At 43.2% G+C, this 21,395-nt stretch overlaps 1 protein-coding gene across 3 annotated transcripts in view; it reads left to right on the top strand.

Annotated features, from left to right (window-relative positions):
- The window catches only part of LOC137285154 (zinc finger ZZ-type and EF-hand domain-containing protein 1-like), a 93,325-nt gene that overhangs the window by 19,280 nt on the left and 52,650 nt on the right, over positions 1-21,395 (top strand). For all 3 annotated transcript variants that reach the window (XM_067817377.1, XM_067817376.1, XM_067817378.1), the window contains exons 11-29: positions 40-186; positions 1,823-1,875; positions 1,986-2,064; positions 2,389-2,520; positions 3,055-3,171; positions 3,625-3,728; positions 4,517-4,597; positions 4,950-5,054; positions 5,891-5,976; positions 6,913-6,968; positions 13,207-13,296; positions 13,762-13,824; positions 14,127-14,169; positions 15,615-15,731; positions 16,289-16,387; positions 17,068-17,165; positions 19,843-19,936; positions 20,074-20,179; positions 21,217-21,287. In XM_067817377.1, the coding sequence (XP_067673478.1) occupies positions 40-186; positions 1,823-1,875; positions 1,986-2,064; positions 2,389-2,520; positions 3,055-3,171; positions 3,625-3,728; positions 4,517-4,597; positions 4,950-5,054; positions 5,891-5,976; positions 6,913-6,968; positions 13,207-13,296; positions 13,762-13,824; positions 14,127-14,169; positions 15,615-15,731; positions 16,289-16,387; positions 17,068-17,165; positions 19,843-19,936; positions 20,074-20,179; positions 21,217-21,287 (1,741 nt within the window). The remainder of the gene's footprint in view (positions 1-39; positions 187-1,822; positions 1,876-1,985; positions 2,065-2,388; positions 2,521-3,054; positions 3,172-3,624; positions 3,729-4,516; positions 4,598-4,949; positions 5,055-5,890; positions 5,977-6,912; positions 6,969-13,206; positions 13,297-13,761; positions 13,825-14,126; positions 14,170-15,614; positions 15,732-16,288; positions 16,388-17,067; positions 17,166-19,842; positions 19,937-20,073; positions 20,180-21,216; positions 21,288-21,395) is intronic.

Here is a 21,395-nt window from a genome sequence, read left to right as displayed (position 1 = left end):
GTGTGTTGAGATTCAGCTCATTAGCTTTTTATTTCACAGGTTGCGGATGAGAAACAATGTGGTCATCAAGCAACTGTCGGTGTCTGTGGCCTCATCAGATCAGAGTTACATGCCAGAACTGGTGATGGTGTCAGCAGGCAGGACTCCCAGAGCTCTGAGGGAACTCAAGGAGGTCCGCATTGCTAGGTAGGACACTCCACTTCCTGTCTGCTGTAAGCTCCTCAGAGTGATGAGTGATTCACAGAGGTCTCTGTGTTATTGCTACCATCAGTGACAACTCGCAACTGTGCTAGGTTGCCTGCAAAGATGCAGGAGTTCAGCTGGCACTCTCTTGACCATTATGCTCACAAACTTGATCAATCTATAATGAATATATTATTACAGTGGATCAGCTGGTTAAAGTGATCCAGCACAACCCTGTGCACTGAAAAGAACCCACGAATATGTGATCAGATGGTGGCAACATGAATATGTACATACACCCAGTTGCAGGTACAGCAACATGTAGTAAACTTGGACAAAGTACTGTGACTATGTGTACCAGTCCACCCAGCTGTGTATTGGGTACCTCGATGGGATGAGAGAGACACAATAAACTCAGTGTGCCTAGTGGCAGCAAGAGTTGTAGACTCCCCAGGGAGATGAAATTGATAATATGATGTGACGCTAAGATTGACATCCAATGATCGAAAGAAATACCAGCGCCTTGAGCAAGCACTAATTGCATGGATATGTACACCATATAACTATCCTGTCCTGTCCTGTCCTGTCCTGTCCTGTCCTGTCCTGTCCCATCCCATTGATTGTCTGGTAAAAATGTTAGATAATCCATACATCTGTGTGAATGAATTCACCATGGCCCTTATTCTCGAAATGTTAGTAGCCCTAAGAATTCTTAACTTTGATCGTAGCCAGTGTGTTAAGAATGGGCTTAAGAAGTTTGTAGGGCTAGGAACGTTTCGAGAATAGCTAGCCATATCTTGGTTTCTGGTCTGGTTAGATCCATTTGGGAACTGGTAACATTTTTAAGTTACCAGCCCTGATGTCTGGCTGGGATTTGGGCTTATTTCATACACTGATTATAATATTACCAAAGACATACACTAAACATCATTCCTTTTGGTGTTCATGTGAAATTTTCCAAAATTCTTGTATTGGTCATTTGCACACTGGTTACCATGATAGTACTGGCAGGGTAGCAATGGAGATTGTTGTCATAGATAGTACAGGCAGGGTAACATTACAAAGGAGCCTGTTGCTTAAGATAATACTGATGGGGTAGACATGGAGATTGTTGTCATAGATAGTACTGGAAGGTAACAAAGGAGCCAGTTGTTAAAGATAATACTGATGGGGTAGCCATGGAGATTGTTGTCATAGATAGTACTGGAAGGGTAACAAAGGAGCCTGTTGTTTAAGGTGATACTGATGGGGTAGCCATGGAGATTGTTGTCATAGATAGTACTGGAAGGGTAACAAAGGAGCCAGTTGTTAAAGATAATACTGACGGGGTATCCATGGAGATTGTTGTCATAGATAGTACTGGAACGGTAACAAAGGAGCATTAAGGAGAAAAGGTAACATTTTCCCCAATGGATATTCTGTGTTACAACTTGTCCCGAACAACCTAAGCTTGTGGAAAGTGCTGCCTGAATGAATTGAATGGTCAGGGTCAATGACACATGTTGTTCTCCTGACAGAGTAGATCATGCAGTTCATACTGGCAGTAACAGAATATTCTTGTGTACAGCTGAACCTATTTTAAGGAAAACTGAGGCCCTGGAGTACTCTGGATAGATGATTTCTCATGTGTTTGTTTCAGTCATTTTACTGGAGATGTTGTGCTTCTGAAAAACGCCAAGGTCTTCTATCCCAGTAAGTAAATGTTGCATGAAACATTTTTTTTTTCAAACTATTCAAATTTTCTTATAGTAACTGTTGCATTGCTTTTATGATATTATTGTATTGTTCGTTTTGGTTTCTAGTCATTCAGATTAACATCAAGAGATGCCACAGTGATGGGTGTGATACAAGAATACATGGCATCAAAACTGTTGGATACAGGTGACCATCCTCATTTACAACTTCATGCTGTTGTGTACACTTCCAGAACATAACTGTTCCACTATTGAGAGTAAACTGTTCAATAACATAATTAATATCTGTCATGTAAAGTCTTGAAATTAATACTGACTTGTGTAACGCAGAATTATACAAACCCATTTTCTTTGCATCATTTGTGCCAAGGGGCATAACTCTGTACCCATGATCCTCAGGTGAATATTTGTTAATCCATATAGTTTGACTGAGAATTGTATGGATAAACAGGGTTTTGTTGTACTTGTACTGCTGTGATACGTATTGCCATCTCACAATGTTTAATGTCAGAGTTGTCCGAGAACCAGGTGTAACTGTGATGGATGCCACGGCGATGTGGTATCTGCAGATCCTGGCATCAACAGTGACTGCTACCGTCCCTCAGTCTCCTCAGCTCCGCCTGCTGGTCCTGCAACATACAAGGTAGGAAACTCTGACACTTAGTGTAGCTAACTACTTCATTACTTCATGCTTTTGTCTCTCCCTTGACTTGTCACTTAAGAGTTGACTATACACTCTTTTGTCTGCATCTAAAGGCTATATTACTTGTTACAAGTTAGAAGGTATTTAGAAGACTGATTTTGGTTCTGCTTTTAAACTGTTTTGTTCAGAGTGTAACAGTGAAGATATCAGCTGAGATGTTTAGGTCAATGTTGAGATGATCAATACCAGGTAACAATTAAATGTTGAGATGTTTGCTACACAATATACTGATGTTATCTGAATCACATGCTACCGTACTCAGATCTATCAGCTTCAGTATGCTGCTCCATGTGCATTTGTCAGATGGTATCAGACACTACCTTCAAGACTCATTCACATATGAACTTCTTATTCAGAGTAATTACGTCTTAATTGGTGGACTTGTTTGGTAGAATCAAATGTTTTGTTGCATGTGAAGAATGTGTTTCGCTGTAACGATGAAAGAGAGGTCATGACGTGTGACTCTGCTTGTAGGAAGGCCCTGGAACACATGCCACCACTGTCCCTCAGTTTGGGCAGCACTGACCGCCCCCAGTTCCTCAGCAAACATGTGATGCAGGAAATGGAAGCATTCATCACCGAGCTGTCAAGGTAGTAGCCAACATCTGTACTTCAATAGCTGATGTCATCCCTTTACAAGCTGATGTTGTCCTGTCCCCTCAGCATTCTGTTTTAAGCACTGTCAGACAAATTCTGATATTATGGAAATGAATGAGTGATTTTAGTTTTAAGCCTCATTCACCAACATTCCAAGTACATGGCAGGGGTCTGTAAATAATCTTATCTGGACCAGACAATCCAGTGATCAACAGCATGAGCACTGATCTACGCAGTTGGTGATACAATGGTGTTTCAACCAAGACAGTAAGCCTTGCCCACCCGATCCCATTAGTCACCTGTTACGACAAGCATGGATTACTGAAGATCAATTCTAACCTGGATCTTCATGGGTCTGTGTGGAAATGAATAGGATTATTCCTTGAATAGGATTCCTTCCTTATGGAAGAATATCTGTTTTCTCATTGTTTTGTGTCCATGTTGCAGTGAAGGAGATGAGATAATACCCGAGGGATTGCACCTCCTGCTGGGGCTGAACTTGGCCAGAGGCAGTGTGGCAGGCCTGCTGAAAACTCTCAAACACTTCTATAGTGAGTGCTGGGTTTGTCCTTGTCTTGACAGGGATGGGGTCCAGGGGACCCACATTATTTAATTTAAGGGTCCTTGCAGGCTGTATGATGGTACTGTATGGTATTGAAATGATGTTGTCTACTGAATGTTCAGAATCTGGGCTGAATCAGTGATCATCTGGTCAGTGGTTGCAACTGATGGGGGAAATAACAGACCTTTATAACTGCCCTTGCAGTACAGTGAATCCTGCTAACACTGGCACATGTCTTATCCGCGACATTGTCAAAACTGGCATAAAATTATGGTCCTGCCTTTTTTGCAGCAATATTAGGATCATTAAAACATTTTCTAGTCCAGCACCTGTCTATTCCGTATACCAGCACGACTTTCAGGTCTGATCTTGCATTACATCTCAAGACACTGTTTTCACATCGTTTTCATGTGTTGCACAATTACAAAAGGTCAAAGTCATTATAGTGACAATAGATACGATGCGGCATTGTAAATGGTTCCCATGCTGGGAAATGATCATCACTGTCTAATCCTGCACCCTGTCTAAACTGGCATTTTATTTCGGTCCCATGGGGTACCAGTTTTGACAGGTTTCACTGTGTTATGTTTTTCTGCCTCGTTTCTTCACATGGAGAGTGGATACATTCTCAGAATTGTATGTTTACTATGGACTTTCTTCCACCATGCAGCTGGCACTCTGATATGGGCAGTTGTGCAGCTCACTCACTTCCTGTTCCTATCCTATAACAGCTGCAGGTTTACCTGTGCATTATGTACCCATGGTTCTTGTTTCCAGGAAATCCGGAGCTGAGCCTGCCATGTTCAGGACTGCTGCTAAAGATGATCGAGGCCAGGAATGCCTGTTGGGAGAGATTAGGTTGGTAGTCTGTCTGTACTGAGATGCTATCTATCCAAACTCTGGCTACTCAAACCAGATGATTTGACTAGATACAAGTTGTATCAAAAATTAATTGCTTTTATGATGTTAACACAGCCAGAATACATTTCTTCAACTCCGACTTCCTGACTTGGTTGATTTTGTTATCCGAGGCAACTATCCAGGCTTATGTAAATTGTGTGGATCAATGCTTATGGTATCTCCAAGACAAGAGATATTGGAGATATTTGTTCTGGTTTACATACTGCAGACTCAAGTGATAATTATTGGACTGTTATTTTTGACTGCAATTTTCCCTCATGACTGTTAACCTATGCTGGTTGTGTTTCAGAGAGCTCCCTACAGTTCACAGTATGTGGATGTGATGGGGGGCAGATTGACGAAACATCTAGTGCTGAGAATGTCACCTTGAAACCTTCAGGCAATGCACCACAGCGTAAGACTGGCTTTTTGGTCATGCTTTGTTAACCTGTGATTCCCCTTGTGTAGTCTACATCATCATCCCCTCCAAGGACCATTGTTTTGTAATCAGGTACTTTTCGTGTAATTGGACTTAACAAAGCTAGGATGTTTTATAGAAAAGTAGTGGCCCTGTAATAATTCAGGGTTTGATTGATTTTTAGTAATCTATGCTGTTCTTCATAAATACAGAGTTGAGGTCCCCAGTTACTTTTAGTTATGGGTAAATTATTTACTCTGTGGCTGAACTCAAAAACCGTTCTATATTTTTCTGCAAAACTTGAAGTGGTGCCTTTCGCTATTTACAGGCTTTTGTGATTTATTATTTTCACGGTTTCCATATAAACGTTTTGGACATAGTCTCAAAAGTGAGAGGTACGTTTCGTTTCCAGAGGAGAACTCAAAAAACGTTCAATATTTTTCTGCAAAACTTGATAGATATATCAATCAGAACCTGAAGTGGTACCTTTTGCTATTTACAGGTTTTTGTGATTATTTTCTCGGTTCCATGAACACGTTTCATACTACGTCTCTGAAGCACAACTCCAAAACCATTTCATATGTTTCAAAAGATCTTGGCAGATATATGAGACAGATCTTGAAATGGTGACTTTTTTTAATTACAGATATATGGCATTTATATTTTTCATGAATTCCATGGAAACAATTCAGACATGGTCTAAAAACACAATAAGTAACTGTCAGATGATTTGTCCTTTCAAATATGTGGGGATCGGGGGGATATGTCATCTTCTGATGACTCTTGTATTGATAATTGGCTGAATTAAACTGTGTGATTTGTTCTTTATACAGCCTACCTGTCTGCAGATGGCAAGACAAAGGTGAACATGTTCTTCAAGGCCCCAGAAAACATTCAGCTCACCAAGCTCAGAATGAAGGTAACCAGAGATTGACTCCAAATGGGTAACCTGTGCTTCTGGCTGTTTAGTGTGTGAAAATGTAGTATAGAACTTAGTGCTTATGATATAATTAAATGTATATTGAACTGTAAATTCTGACATTTGTGAATATGGTTGAATTGCTAGTCAAGGGGTAATGGGTTACCTGTATTGCTGTTATATATATATAAAACCAAGGATATTATAGGTCAGTTGTAGTTTATTTAGTTGAAACTTTTGTCCCTTTTTATCCCCCCGGCATGTAATGCAGGGGGGATATAGTCGACGCCTCATCTGTCTGTGCACCCGTCCACCCTTCCGTCCGTAATCATTTTGTTTCTGGAGCATAACTCAGAAACCGTTCAATATTTTTCTGCAAAACTTGGTAGATATTGTGGCAGACACCAAAGTGGTGCCTTTTGCTATTTATAGGTTTTTGTGATTTTTTTATTTTCTTGGTTTCCATGGAAACGTTTCACGCTTAGTCTCAAAATGGAGGGATGGGCTTCGTTTCTGGAGCAGACCTCAAAAAATGTTCAATTTTTTTCTGCAAAACTTGGTGGCAGACCCCAAAGTGGTGCCTTTTGGTATTTACAGTTTTTTGTGATTTATTATTTTCTTGGTTTCCGTGGACACGTTTCATACTTTGTTTCCAGAGCACAACTCCCAAACCATTTCATATCTTTCAAAAGATCTTGGCAGATATATGAGACAGATCATGAAATGGTGACTTTTTCTGATTACAGATATATGGCATTCATATTTTTCATGAATTCCATGGAAACAATTCGAACTTTGTCTAAAAACTCAATAAGTAACTGTCAAATGATTTGTCCTTTCAAAGATGTTTGGGCCGGGGGATATGTCATCTTCTGATGACTCTTGTCCCATCCGGCGTAGGAATGGTTTTCTTATTTTTTATTTTTATCTTGTCAGATAACGCCTGGCGGTCGAGGGCCAAGGAGAGGCTTGGTATTTGTGTTCAGAGAGAGGTAAGTTGAACTCAAAAGGGGTAATTCTTTTTCATGGAGATTGTCCTTTGGGTACGTATATGCATTTTCTGCTTCCGGAAAATGTCACGTGACAGTTGTATCAATGTTTTAATAAAATATTGTACAATAAACAAAAAGTCTTTTTGTTCATTATACGGCCCCTCACCACATGGAGTCACCCCTCTGCCGCTCATGCGCAGGCAACCAGGTAAGCATCCCAGCCCGTATCATCATTCCTTCTGCTGTCACCGTGGTGTACGGACATAAGCTGGAAATTCTACAAAGTTCTCAAAGTTACCTTGCATATGTGAAGATGTCTCAGGAGTCTTCCTCTACTGTATGTATGGTTTATTCGTTCATTACAAAGACAACCGAACATTTTAAACATTAGAGTTACTTTGTTTGTCTGTGACTAGAGTTGTATTATGGCGGCTTTCCCGTGGGTTACGCACGTGTTGCTTTCCCATGGCGAGAAGCCGGCGTCCCCGCAGGTTGGACTATTGCGTTTTGTACCTACTAGTTCATGTTGCTGGCGTTCACGTACTTTTCAATGTTTTTTCCGTGAACATTACGTTTAACAGAGGTATGCTGTTGTGTTCGCCTTTAGCTTATGCCTTGCATTCTTTGCTTACAGGCGTTTATGGCGTGTGCGTCTTGCGGGTCGAGTATACTCCCCACCCAAGACAAGCATTCTAAGTGCCTTCGTTGCCTTGAAGTGGCGGGACATGACCCTGACGCTTGTGAACTGTGCTTAGGTTTCTCCCCCCGGGCACGTAAATGGAGGGTGGCTGATTTCCTTTTCTTTAAGGAATTGTGAGAGGCGGGAGGAGAGCCGTTGAAGCTTCCCCTGTCCAAGTCTAAACGGGCTAAGCATGATAAGCCGAAATCTAAGGGTAAAACTAAGGTTTCTTCGTCTTCCCCTTCCTCCGGGTTTGATATGGCATTAATCACACAGTTGTTCCAACAACATATGGACTCGGTGAAGTCCCTTGTTCATGAGTCCGTTGGAGGTCTCCGGTAGGAGTTCCTCATGCACTCTGGACGGGGGACGGAGAGTCCCGGGGGCAGATCGCCAAGCTCATCTCGCTCCGCTAGCCTCGAGGTGGCTGTCGAACCGTTGCCTTTGGCTTCGGGTCCGGACGCCTCGGCTACCCTGGAGAGGGAGGGTTCGCTCCCAGTCCCTCTCTCGGTCTTGGTGCAGGGTCTGTTGGGGATTCCTGGGGTTACGGTCCCTGTGTCACCCCTCCCCATGAGAGCGGAGGTTCTGTCTGAGTTTCCTCCAGCATCTCGGGACGGGGTCTGGAAGGCTCCGCGTCAGTGGGTTTAGCGGAGGGTGCCTTTGGCTCTTCTCTCCCCTCTCTCGCTCACGCTTCCACCGGGTCAGGGCGTGGGTCCTCCTTTCGGGATGCCTCTGCTTCGGGCTCGGATGTTGAGGCGATGGATGTCGGGGAGGTTGAGGAGGCTGAGGGTGCATTTCGTTTTTCCTTGGCCTTGCGGGAAGTGTGTCAGAGAATAGCACAGGCAATTCCCCAGGCCGCAGTCCCGACTAGCCGTCCGGACTCGTCTGAGTTCCGCTCGCCGGGTGAGGTGTTTGCTCCTAGGCAACCCTCACAGACGCAGCACCTCATACTCCCCTCGCTGGTTCAGGATGTGATGGATCCCTCTTCGCTAGTACGTGGTTGCGCTTCGATCTGCCGGAGCTTGTCCGCCGCTTGTGCCGGTGGTGGACGAGTGTGTGTTTACTTCGGTCGCCCTCGGGGGAGGCTCGGCTTTCTCGGATGCAGCTCTGGCTGCCAAACGGGCGGTTAGTTCCACCGTTTGCCCAATCGGGAGCCCCTCTGCGGCAGGCTTACTAGACCTACGAGGAGGTTTACCGGAATGCCATGCAGCAGGTGCGCGTGGTGGTCCACGTGGCCTACCTCTCCTTGCGATCGGCAGCATCTACGGTGATGTGCGCAGTCATGGGGATGCGCAAGCTGTGGCTGTCCACGTCTCGGTACTCGGCGGCTACACAGCAGACCTTGCTGGCCCTTCCCGTTTCGGCTGGGGGCGACGTTGTTTCCAACCCCCCGCTAACTCTGCCAGCTGCTCCTGCGGGGCAGTCCCTGTCACACCCTGTGCTGCACTACTGGGACTACTCACGCCCTCTTTCCTCATATCCCAGTGGGGGGCTGCCCCTCTCTCTTCCTACCGGAGTGGGATAAGGCAACACGAAATACTTGGGTGCTGTCCACCATTCGTGTCGGCCATCTACCGCTGTCCGACCAAGGTGGGTATTCTGCGCGACGAGGTTCAGGCTTTGCTGGACAAGTCAGCGATGGAGCATGTACCCCAGGGCAAGGAACAGGCAGGGTTTTACTCCACGTACTTCCTCGTTCCCAAGAAGGACGGCGGGTTCCATCCCATTCTCAACCTCAAGGCGTTGAACCGCATGTTAGAGGTTCCGTCCTTCAAGATGGAGACACTTCGCTCGGTGATCTCCGCTGTTCAGCCCGGCAGTTGGCTTACGTCGGTCGACCTGGAGGGCACATGTCGTTCAAGCAGTTCCTCAGGTTCTCTTACAAAGGGGTGTGTTATCAGTTCAAGGTGCTCCCCTTCGGCATCGCCACGGCCCCAAGGGTGTTCACCAAACTCATGATAGTGCCGGCTACGGCTAGGAAGGCGTCACCCTTACCTGGATGACTGGTTGCTCAGTGCGCTGTCTCAGCCAGTGAGTCTAGACTCTACTCATGCAGTGATAGAGATTCTAGTTCGGCTGGGGTGGATCATCAACCTCAAGAAATCCGACCTGGTACCCACCCAGGATTTGGTTTTTCTGGGGGCAAGGTTCACAACACATCATGGTCTTGTGTCTTTGTCACCCGACCGAGTCAGCAGAGTATGGGAGATGGTCTCTTCCTTCCTCTCACAGCTGCATGCCCCAGTGCGAACTTGGCTTCGTCTCTTGGGTCACATGGGGGTGACTGTCTCTGTGGTGTGGCGGGCGCGGTTGAGGATGCGCCCCATACAGCAAGCTTTGGCGAGTCTGTGGGCTAACTCAGAGCATCTGGAAAAGTGTCTCACAGTTCCCGGGTGGTTGTCTCCTCACCTTCAGTGGTGGACCAATGTCGGGAATCTCTCCAAGGGTGTCCCCTTGTAGCTCCCGACGCCAGCTCTTACAGTTCAAACCGATGCGTCCCTCACAGACTGGGGGGGCGTTCTGGGCAGTCTGTCGGTGTCCGGACGCTGGTCCGAAGCCAATCTTCACATCAATGTCTTAGAACTGAGAGCTGTGTGGTTGGTTTTGGAGTGCTTTCTGGATCATGTCAAGGGTCAAGTGGTTCGTTTTCAACTGGACAACCGGACGGCCATGACTTACATCCTAAAGCAAGGTGGCACGGTGTCCCAAGCGCTCCTTCGGGAGACATGGGATTTTCTCCTCTGGTGCGACAGGTATGACTGTCAGGTGATTCCAGTTTATCTCCTGGGGCTGGGGAACTGCAAGCAGACGCGCTCTCTCGCCGGATCCTGGCCCCGCACGAGTGGATGCTCGATAGGCGGATATTCTGAGTTATCTCCCAGTTGTACGGATCGTTCCAGATGGATCTGTTTGTGTCCGGCGGGACGAATCAGATACTTGTGTTCTGCTCTCGGATACCGGACCAGAGGGCGTTGCCGTCCGACGCCTTTCTGCTGGATTGGTTGGGACAGGTTCTGTGGGAGTTTCCGCCACTTCCCCTGATTCCCCGGGTCCTCTCCCAGCTGTCCACACAGCCAGCTCGGCTGCTTGTGCTTCTGGCACAGCTTTGGCCGTCACAGAGCTGGTTTCCGTTAATTCTCAGGTTTCTGGCTCAGCCTACTGTTCTATTACCTTTGCGACCTGACATTCTCACTCAGAACGGCGCGCCACACCCCAATCCACGGATTCAGTGGGTGGCTTGACCTCTGACAGGTCTAGCCTCGAAGCGCACGGAATTCCTGCGGCAGTTGCAGACACAATTCTGGCTTCGAGGCGGGATTCGACAAACGTTAAGTACGAGGATAGGTGGTCCCGCTATGCGCGCTGGTGTTCAGATAGGGGGATTGCAGATCCCTTTTCTGCGGATTTAGTCTGAGTATTGGAGTCCTTGCAAGCTCGTTTGGAAGAAGGCTTGGCGGCTTCGACCATTCACGGTTACTCCACCGCTATTTCCACTTTTCACACCCCTGTCGATGGTGCTCTTCTTGGGCTGCACCCTCTTGTACAGCGCTTCCTAGCTGGCGTGGATCGGGTTCGATCTGCTATCCGGCAAACCAGCCCACCTTGGGATTTGTCAGTCGTGCTTGATTGGCTGTCCAGTCCCACTTTCTCACGTCTATCGGCTATTTCCATTCAGCTGTTAACATGGAAGGTCATATTTCTGGTGGCGGTAACATCTGGGAGAAGGGTTGGCGATTTACATGCCATGTCTGCAGACCGGCGCTGACAGTGTTTCACCCTGACCGTTTCAGTATTCGCCTCCCAGATACTTACCATCTGAAGATCTATCACACTTTCCATGTGACAGCTCCTATCGAACTTCCCACTCTCACCCCGCCTTCTACATCGGGACCTCTGCGACGAGCTGTCACCCGTTGGATGTCCGTAAGACCCTCAAGGTCTATATCAAACAAACACAGGGTATCCGTACAGTTACCCATCTGTTCTGCTGTTACAGTGGTGGGAAGGCTGGGTTGCCAGCTAGCAAACAAACTCTCTCTCGCTGGCTAGTTTCTGTTATCTGTGCCTCATATCAGGCTAAGGGCAAGCCTCCCCCTGAGGGGTTGAAGGCTCACTCAGTCAGGGCAGTAGCTTCTTCGAAAGCATTCGCATCGGCACTGCCCATTGAAGAGATTTGCTCTGCTGCTATTTGGAGCAGGCCTAGCACGTTCATCAAGCACTATCAGCTTGATACGCACTCACATGAGCGTGTGAGGTTTGGCCGGTCGGCTCTCTCAAGTGGACAGTGTCCTGCCTGTGAGTCTTGGTTACTTGACAGTCGATGCTGCTGACCTACTGTGTATTAGTGCCTATCTCCACTATTGACATGTCAACCTGTGACTGTGATCTGACCAGATTTGTTGTCAGTCTTAATCAGGTTTTTCCCCTTTTCGGTGCTCTCTATATGATTCACTATGTGGGCGGGGCGACTTTGACACTTTTTACAGTGCTCGCTTATCATGCTTAACTCTGAGTCGGACTTGGTGCGGTTGCTCCCTGTCGGTTCTCTCCCATAATGCCTCTCGCGGAAGCTCATCGAGAGTTTGACACAGGTGAGTCTTTGTTGCGTGTGTTAATTTTCGTAATTACGATCGCTAATAATTCCATACTGTACCAGAATTCCCTCCTCCCTAGCCTCCGGTCTTTGGGAGTCTGAGTTATGCATATATGCACCCCAAGGATGATCTCTATGAAAAAGAATTAGACAAACCTGTAGAGGTTTCCAATTCTTTGAAGAGAATCGTCCTTGGGGTAGGGCCACCCACCTCCCCGCAATTCTGTTCCCTGATTTATATATCAGCAGAAGGAATGATGATACGGGCTTGGATGCTTACCTGGTTGCCTGCGCATGCTGGGCAGAGGGGTGACTGCACATGATGAGGGACTGTATAATGAACAAAAAGACTTTTTGTTTATTGTACAATATTTTATTAAAACATTGATACAACTGTCACGTGACATTTTCCGGAAGCAGAAAATGCATATGTGTACCCCAAGGACGATTCTCTTCAAAGAATTGGAAACCTCTACAGGTTTGTCTAAATTTTTTTGAAGGGATAAACTGCAATTTTAGTGATAAACTGTACATTGAAGGGTAAACTGTACATTGCAGAGATAAAGTGTATATTGAATGGGTAAACTGTACATTGAAGGGGTAAACTGTACATTGAGGAGATAAACTGTACATTGTAGCGATAAAGCGTATATTGAATGGGTAAATTATACATTGAAGGGGTAAACTGTATGCTGTAAAGATAAAGTGTATATTGAATGGGTAAACTATACATTGAAGGGGTAAACTGTACATTGTAGGGATACAGTGTATATTGAATGGGTAAACTGTACATTGAAGGGATAAACTGCACATTGTAGAGATAAACTGTACATTGAAGGGGTGAACTGTACATTGTAGGGGTAAACTGTACATTGAAGGGGTAAACTGTACATTGAATCTGTATTGTGACAGAGGTTATGTTGTTAAGTGTTTGCGGTGAACATGCATGTGTTTGTGTCTTCCAGCAAGGAGTTTAAACTGGAGGAGCAGATTGAACGGTTCAGCTTGTATGATTCATGGCATGAACTTGAGTACAACTTTAGCGTACAAGTCAGGTATGTTGATTCAGGGCTGCTTCAGTCACTGTTCTGTTACGTGGGCCAATTGTTTGGATTCCTGATTAGAATATTCTTGACATCAACATATGTATGTTGTAGGTCTGCAGGTCATAGTAAGTCCAGCTGATGTTCATTTTATCACCCACTGGATTGTCTGGTCCAAAATAGAGTGTTTATAGACTGCCATCATTTGGCTAGAATACTGGTTAGTGTGACTCTACCACAAACTGATGCAAAGTCATAATGGGTGTGTGTGCATGTTCGTGTGCATAATGGGTGCATGTTCGTCTGTATGGATGTCACTAGCATGCTGGACAGCTTTAGTGAAATCATATTGTATCCTGATTTGAGTTTGTGTGGAGGGGTGTAACTGATATGTGACTTCTGTCACCATCCAATGTAGTAGTAGAGTAAACTGGCTGCTATTTCTTGACCTCATGCCAATTATGTTTGCTGTTTCAGAAATGTTGGTATTGGAGGAAAGCCTGACAACCCTGTCGCCTTCTTCATGTTTGATGATGACTGGTATGATTCTCTTTAATATCTCTAGGACTTGAAGTTATGTTCAGTATTAAGGTTTTTCAAAGTAGCATTGACAAAGTTATTAAGTTCACAGAAATGTTTATAAACTCAAATTCAGCATCTTAAACTATTGTATTAAGGGCTTGAAAAGAAGCGTAACATTGTGTTTACTTTCAAACATGTTCAGTGACTCTGCATGGTCTGTGATACTGTGATACTGTGATACATTCTGTCATGCTTTGATAGGGTGTAGTGACTCGGATACTGTGATACAGACTGAATTAGATGTATGCTGGCTCTTTCAGTGATGAAATGGACATCCCAGTCAGCTGGTACCCTACAGGCCAGGTATGTCCAGTTTCTCCTTCATTACTGGTTGGTGAGGTTGCCTCATGGTTAAAGTGTTTCCTCGGCATGCCAAGCACCTGGGTTTCATTCCCCATATGGGTTCTGTGTGTAAACAATACCCCCCATATGGGTTCTATTTGTAAACAATACCCCCATGTGGGTACTATGTGTAAGCAATACCCCCCATATGGGTACTATGTGTAAACAATACCCCCCATATGGGTACTATGTGTAAGCAATACCCCCCATATGGATTCTGTGTGTAAGCAATACCCCCATATGGGTTCTATGTGTAAGCAATACCCCCACATGGGTACTATGTGTAAGCAATACCCCCCATATGGGTACTATGTGTAAGCAATACCCCCCATATGGATACTATGTGTAAGCAATACCCACCATATGGGTTCTATGTGTAAGCAATGCCCCCATATGGGTACTCTGTGTATCCAATACCCCCCATATGGGTACTATGTGTAAGCAATACCCCCCATATGGGTACTATGTGTAACCAATACCCACCATATGGGCACTATGTGTAAGCAATACCCCCATATGGGTACTATGTGTAAGCAATACCCCCCATATGGGTACTATGTGTAACCAATACCCACCATATGGGCACTATGTGTAAGCAATACCCCCATATGGGTACTATGTGTAACCAATACCCACCATATGGGCACTATGTGTAAGCAATACCCCCATATGGGTAATATGTGTAACCAATACCCCCCATATGGGTACTATGTGTAACCAATACCCACCATATGGGCACTATGTGTAAGCAATACCCCCCATATGGGCACTATGTGTAAGCAATACCCCCCATATGGGTACTATTTGTAACCAATACCCCCATATGGGTACTATGTGTAAGCAATACCCCCCATATGGAGACTATGTGCGAAGACCATTTCTCTGCCCCACATAGACCCTAGCCACTAGTAGTGTTACTGGAATATTCCTCTCAGCAGCTTACGACAGAAGCCCACCCCATCCTCTCCTCAGCATCTCAGGTATAAGTGTATCGTCTTGCATTACATTAGAGTATTTCTTTCTAATTAAATGAATGGGTAATATTTTTCTCATATATGCTTCTGACAGTCAAAGTTAGAATATACCCCACATGGAAATGCCAAACAGATTACAAAAGTGAATACAGTAAAATAGCTAAATCATCTGCCAGCCATTCTATTGATGATAAATAGATCAAAAGGTATGCCAGTAACTGTTTTCTTGGTGCATATGAAGTGATAGACGGTTTGGCATACATATGTTCGAACACAGGTTTAATGATGTATAACCCTTGAGACACATCACCAACTAATACTAGTGCTTGCATATTGGGGTATGTAGATTCCTGTTTGTTTTTTTAAATGATTTGACCTTTGTGGGTGCTGCTTTGTTGAAAGTGGTGTTCATCATTGTGATATGGTTCCCAGTATGTCCTGGTGAAGTTCCTGGAGCCCCGGCAGGAGAGTACAGGGAGGATAGGGGTCATCTCTATCAAGTTTTATGGATTTGTCAGGAAGTCACAATTTGCAGAGGAGGAAGTAGAGGTATGTGAAATATGTTATACAACCCTTGAAATTCGTCCTTACCTGACACAACTAACTTGAACAGTGCTCATGCTCAACAGCTCAAAAATCAAATGATATTATAGTCCTTAATCCTTAATGGATAGCATTTTAGGAATATGATTCTTTATATGTTGTCAGCACTTCAGATTTTTAGACAGATCCATTGTTTCACTCTGCACCTATCCCTTCTCAATGGAAACATCCTTGTCATAGAATGTTACCAGTTTTAGAATATTTTACCCAGAGTTATCACCACCTTCCCTTGTCAATGTCACAGCTCTAATTGCTTATGGATAATGTGCAGCTTACCTTTTCTTGTCATGTGACTTCTCAGAAATGTCAATCTCTTTCAAGTTTGAAACAGGAAAATTATTGTTAACTATGCAGTTGTTCTATAATCTATAATATTGCAACACACTGAAACTAAATATAACTGGTAAAAGCTTTTCTGTTTCATGTATGTGTGAATCATTTGTATGACGGAAGCCCTCCAATGAAACATGTTTACCAAGGAGGTCTGCCTGCTGTCTGTTTAGATTGTCCATCCACCCAACCCGGAGAAGCGACCCGAGGCCCAGAGTCCAGATATCTCCAAGTGGGTTCTCACATTCCTCGTGGACTTAGCCCAGGATCAGGTACTGTGAGGTCATTTCCATGAACACACTAATGGCCACCAGTATTAGCTTTAAGGAACAATACTGTAGTGAGGTTCATTTTAGGTCGAGACCAACTCTCTTTTGTTGACTGTTTGTGAAATGTTACAGTCTCAGTCAGTCAGTCATCAATCAGTTTAGTCAAAGTTTAGTCCAGAGTTCCACAAAGGGATCTCAGTAATTTAACTCTCATAAGTCTGTGTTAGAGTATTGGAGTTAAGATAATCTTAGTGCTAAGATAGCTTTGTGGAATGCGGCCCAGCTATGCATATTTTTTTAAAACTCGAATTATGGGCATAAATTACCATTATTCCATGAATTTGGGGGACAGAAATAAAAGAAAACTGTGAATGTAATACCTTGGCTACATTCCAGAAAGCAGTGAAGGACTGTGATAACTCTGTGTTTGACTATGGGAGTTAAAGACCATCTCAGCACTAACATTGCTGTTTGGAATGTTCCCTTTTTATTTTATTTGGTTTTTTTTATTTTTGCTCCCAAAATTTAGGGTGGAAGATCATATCATATTGTTTATCAGTGGCTGAAATATTTGTAAGGGATACATGTTCTTGATGCTAGAAGCTTATTCACATTTTGGTTGGTGAACCAAAGAAAATGGAGGTTCTTGTTCTTGTAGTGTTTACTTGAGAATGTGGCTTTAGGTTCGGAAGAGAGGCAGATCAGCAAAACCTGAGTGTCTGGATTTCTACGATGTTCAGCTACAGAATCTCTGGAATCTCTACAAGAATTTCATTTCAAGGTAGGTGAAATGAAATCTTGATGTGTGGCGATTGCACTAACTGGAATAAGTAGATATTGAAATAGAAAAATCACTTGTTGTGTACCAGTTACGCATTTAAAGTGTTGGATGCTCCTAAGATTTAAAACATATGTATACAGAATAAATTTATAAAACTTGCTCGCGTAACGAAAAAGATTGCTGTAAAGTTGTACTGTTAGTGTAGGACTAGTGTTGTACTGTTAGTGTAGGACTAATGTTGTATTGTTAGTATAGGACTAATGTTGTACTGTTAGTGTAGGACTAGTGTTGTACTGTTAGTGTAGGACTAGTGTTGTACTGTTAGTGTAGGACTAGTGTTGTACTGTTAGTGTAGGACTAATGTTGTACTGTTAGTATAGGACTAGTGTTGTACTGTTAGTGTAGGACTAGTGTTGTACTGTTGTACTGTTAGTGTAGGACTAGTGTTGTACTGTTAGTATAGGACTAATGTTGTACTGTTAGTGTAGGACTAGTGTTGTACTGTTAGTGTAGGACTAGTGTTGTACTGTTAGTGTAGGACTAGTGTTGTACTGTTAGTGTAGGACTAATGTTGTACTGTTAGTGTAGGACTAATGTTGTATTGTTAGTGTAGGACTAGTGTTGTACTGTTAGTATAGGACTAATGTTGTACTGTTAGTGTAGGACTAGTGTTGTACTGTTAGTGTAGGACTAATGTTGTATTGTTAGTATAGGACTAATGTTGTACTGTTAGTGTAGGACTAGTGGTGTACTGTTAGTGTAGGACTAGTGTTGTACTGTTAGTGTAGGACTAATGTTGTATTGTTAGTGTAGGACTAATGTTGTACTGTTAGTGTAGGACTAGTGTTGTACTGTTAGTGTAGGACTAATGTTGTACTGTTAGTGTAGGACTAGTGTTGTACTGTTAGTGTAGGACTAGTGTTGTACTGTTAGTGTAGGACTAGTGTTGTACTGTTAATGTAGGACTAGTGTTGTACTGTTAGTGTAGGACTAATGTTGTACTGTTAGTATAGGACTAGTGTTGTACTGTTAGTGTAGGACTAGTGTTGTACTGTTGTACTGTTAGTGTAGGACTAGTGTTGTACTGTTAGTATAGGACTAATGTTGTACTGTTAGTGTAGGACTAGTGTTGTACTGTTAGTGTAGGACTAGTGTTGTACTGTTAGTATAGGACTAATGTTGTACTGTTAGTGTAGGACTAGTGTTGTACTGTTAGTGTAGGACTAATGTTGTACTGTTAGTGTAGGACTAGTGTTGTACTGTTAGTATAGGACTAGTGTTGTACTGTTAGTATAGGACTAATGTTGTACTGTTAGTATAGGACTAGTGTTGTACTGTTAGTGTGGGATGAGTAATTTGTTATGAAATCATTTCCATTATATTTAAGTTGGTTTTGATTAGGTATCACATGAGGCAGTGCATACTTGAAAGTACACATTCTCAATGACATATACTTAGCTGAGTAAAATCACTGAATTATCCTCATAGTTGAAAGCAGTGGGTAATGCAAAATGAAATACCCACTCACCATTCATAATACCCACTCAACAATAAATACATTGGCTACAGTACCCACGTGGGCTGAATCTTATCTGGAGCTCTGTTCGTGATTGTTGTCTGAAGTGACTAATGCTGATTTGGTTGATGCATGCATTGTCTGATCATTGCAGATATTGATCATTTACATGATCGTCTGGTGCAAACTCCTTTTTTATAAAATTTCTAAGATGCTTTGGTGAAAGATCAAAGGCGCCTACAATACTTTATCAGTTAAATGCACTTTTTGCATTACGTTACAATGTTTTGGCGTCACTGTACCATTCAAGTCTGCCCCCTCGTAATCGAACACTTTTTACATTACAATGTAACCAACATTAAGAAGCATGTCACTTGTCATCACCTCAGACAGTCTAACACATGAAACTACTCTGTGTCTTCCTGTTTCTTGGTTTGTAGTTGCTTTACTCAGCTAACAGCACTGGTGGAAACATTATGTTTATGTGTTCTGATGGATAAAATGTCTCATAGTTCGACTCAAAATTTTACAGTGGCACTGTAGCCATTGCAGTGTTTACATTCCCACAATGCAATAGTGGAATGTTGCTTGACTAGTCTACTTCATCTGGATGTACGGATCAAAACTTATGTTGGTAGTAAAAATGGGATCTTCATACTGCCCCATATCATATATGTCAATCACAGATGTAACTAAAATAATTTAGAGAATATGTCTAACCCGATTGTAAAGCCAAATGCTTATCATTTTTTCTTCTGGTATCGTCTTCATATACGGGGGCTGACACATCAAAAGATTGTGTCAGTTTAGCCCTGTGCAAGGGTTCTTAATTTAAGTTACCAACACCGTTATTTGTTTTCGGCCTTAGATTAATCAAAATTATTCTTAGAAAGCATTAATGTGGCATCTTAGACAAGAAATAGAGTTCACTCCACCACCAAGTACAAGTGTAATAAACAAGTGTCCTCATTCTTTAACTGTAATAGTTCAGGGCGATAGTGTGCTTTATTGCACTATACATGGTGGTAGAGCGAACTGTGTTTCTTTCTTGTACCTGTAATATTGCTGAAGCAAATAAATGCAAGTGTATTGACTCCACTGTGACACTGACAAGTGTGATATGTTTGACAAAGTTTCTACTTAACACACCCTGTGTTTCAGCACTGATGAGAGGTGGCGGGAATGCAGCCTGCTTCTTCTTCAGCTACTCCACAGTCTCACGTCCACCCTGTCACCCCTCAAGGATGAGGATAAGGTGAGTCAGCAGCATCTCTCCCCTGGGGGTGGGGCAGAGCACAACATGTGAACATGACTACTAGACTGTTACTTAATGTACTTGTGTGTCTAAATATTGAATGTAGGTAATCTATTTAAGCTGCTACTTTGCTGCAGGGCACTGCTGAAGAAATGTTCCAACACCTGTGCAAAATGATTGACACCCCAAACACTGACCCCAGGAGTAAACCATACAGACTGGCACAAGCACTCATTGTTGATGGTATGTGCTCCTCATAATTGTGCCTCTATTACTGAAAGTGGTTGTGGTCTATTGTAAGTAGTCATAATATTGATGCAGCCATATTGACAGCTTTTATTCTGACTTCAATAATTTGTGTACCAAGGTTACCATTCCAATCTTTTTTTAAAAAAATATATTTTTAAAACATGGTCAGACAATATTTTTCCAGCCTTAGTCGGTATAGATATTGCTATGTTGTGTCAAAGATACAGTTGCAACAGTAGTTACAGCTATCCAGGTCTTGCTGCACAGTTGCTTCCCTTTGGCATCTCAGTATCTGCTGATCCTTTTTTTTTAATCGTATGTTTTCTTTATGATCATTGATCTTTCAAGAACATTCCATGTTTGTCTTGTCACAAATGTACTTATCTTATAAACCTTGACTCGCAAACTAGTAGCCTAACTACATGCATCAATATGGAACATTATGTGTTGGTCACTGGTCACGAGGGGACCCTGGGTTGAGGTACCCTGAATGTTTGATTATGTTTCCTGAGTCTGAACACCTCAATGTTAATTTTGAACTATTTGAAGCATGGGTATTGGATTGTACCCTTCAGCCAACCTATGTGAATCAAACGTTTTTCCCCGTAGGTATTATCTTAGTAAAGTCACCATGACGTAAGTCCCCTTCTTAATATTCACTTGGACTACATTTGAAGTTTTGTCAAAATTTATTTATTGGAATGCAAGGCAAAGTTTTTCGTAGCCATCGCTAGATATGGCAGACGGCAAAAGAAAAAAACAGATTTAGAGTTATATCCCTTCCATCGATTTGCAGCCATAAAACATCAGTAATTTCCGTGCATCATGTGTGATGCAATGTTATTTGAGATAACTACCACAAAATACTGAATGAGTTTATATTGGCAGTAGGGTGTATGGCAATACACCTCGCTTGTACACAGGGTGTGTTGAAAATAATAGAAGAGCGCTCAACCATTCAGACAGCGACATTTATGTGTGAGGTAAGATAAAGCACTATACACATAGTATGTATTTGCGTCTTGTTGTAGGTGCATCCCTGTTCTTTCCTGACAAGGAAACAAAAAGACAGCGCCTCTTCAACATGATGAACAACGTAGATGTGAGTGAGATATATGTATTTATCATTTACATTTTCTGTGGCATGACGTTTGTGAGTATTTAATGGTCAATACCACATGTTATCAATTCATCCTTAGGCTGCTCAGTC

The sequence above is a fragment of the Haliotis asinina genome, chromosome 5 (genome assembly GCF_037392515.1).
Source record: "Haliotis asinina isolate JCU_RB_2024 chromosome 5, JCU_Hal_asi_v2, whole genome shotgun sequence".
Classification (NCBI taxonomy): domain Eukaryota; kingdom Metazoa; phylum Mollusca; class Gastropoda; order Lepetellida; family Haliotidae; genus Haliotis; species Haliotis asinina.
The sequence above is the reverse complement of the archived record's forward strand: the minus strand, read 5'-3'. Positions and strand labels throughout refer to the sequence as shown.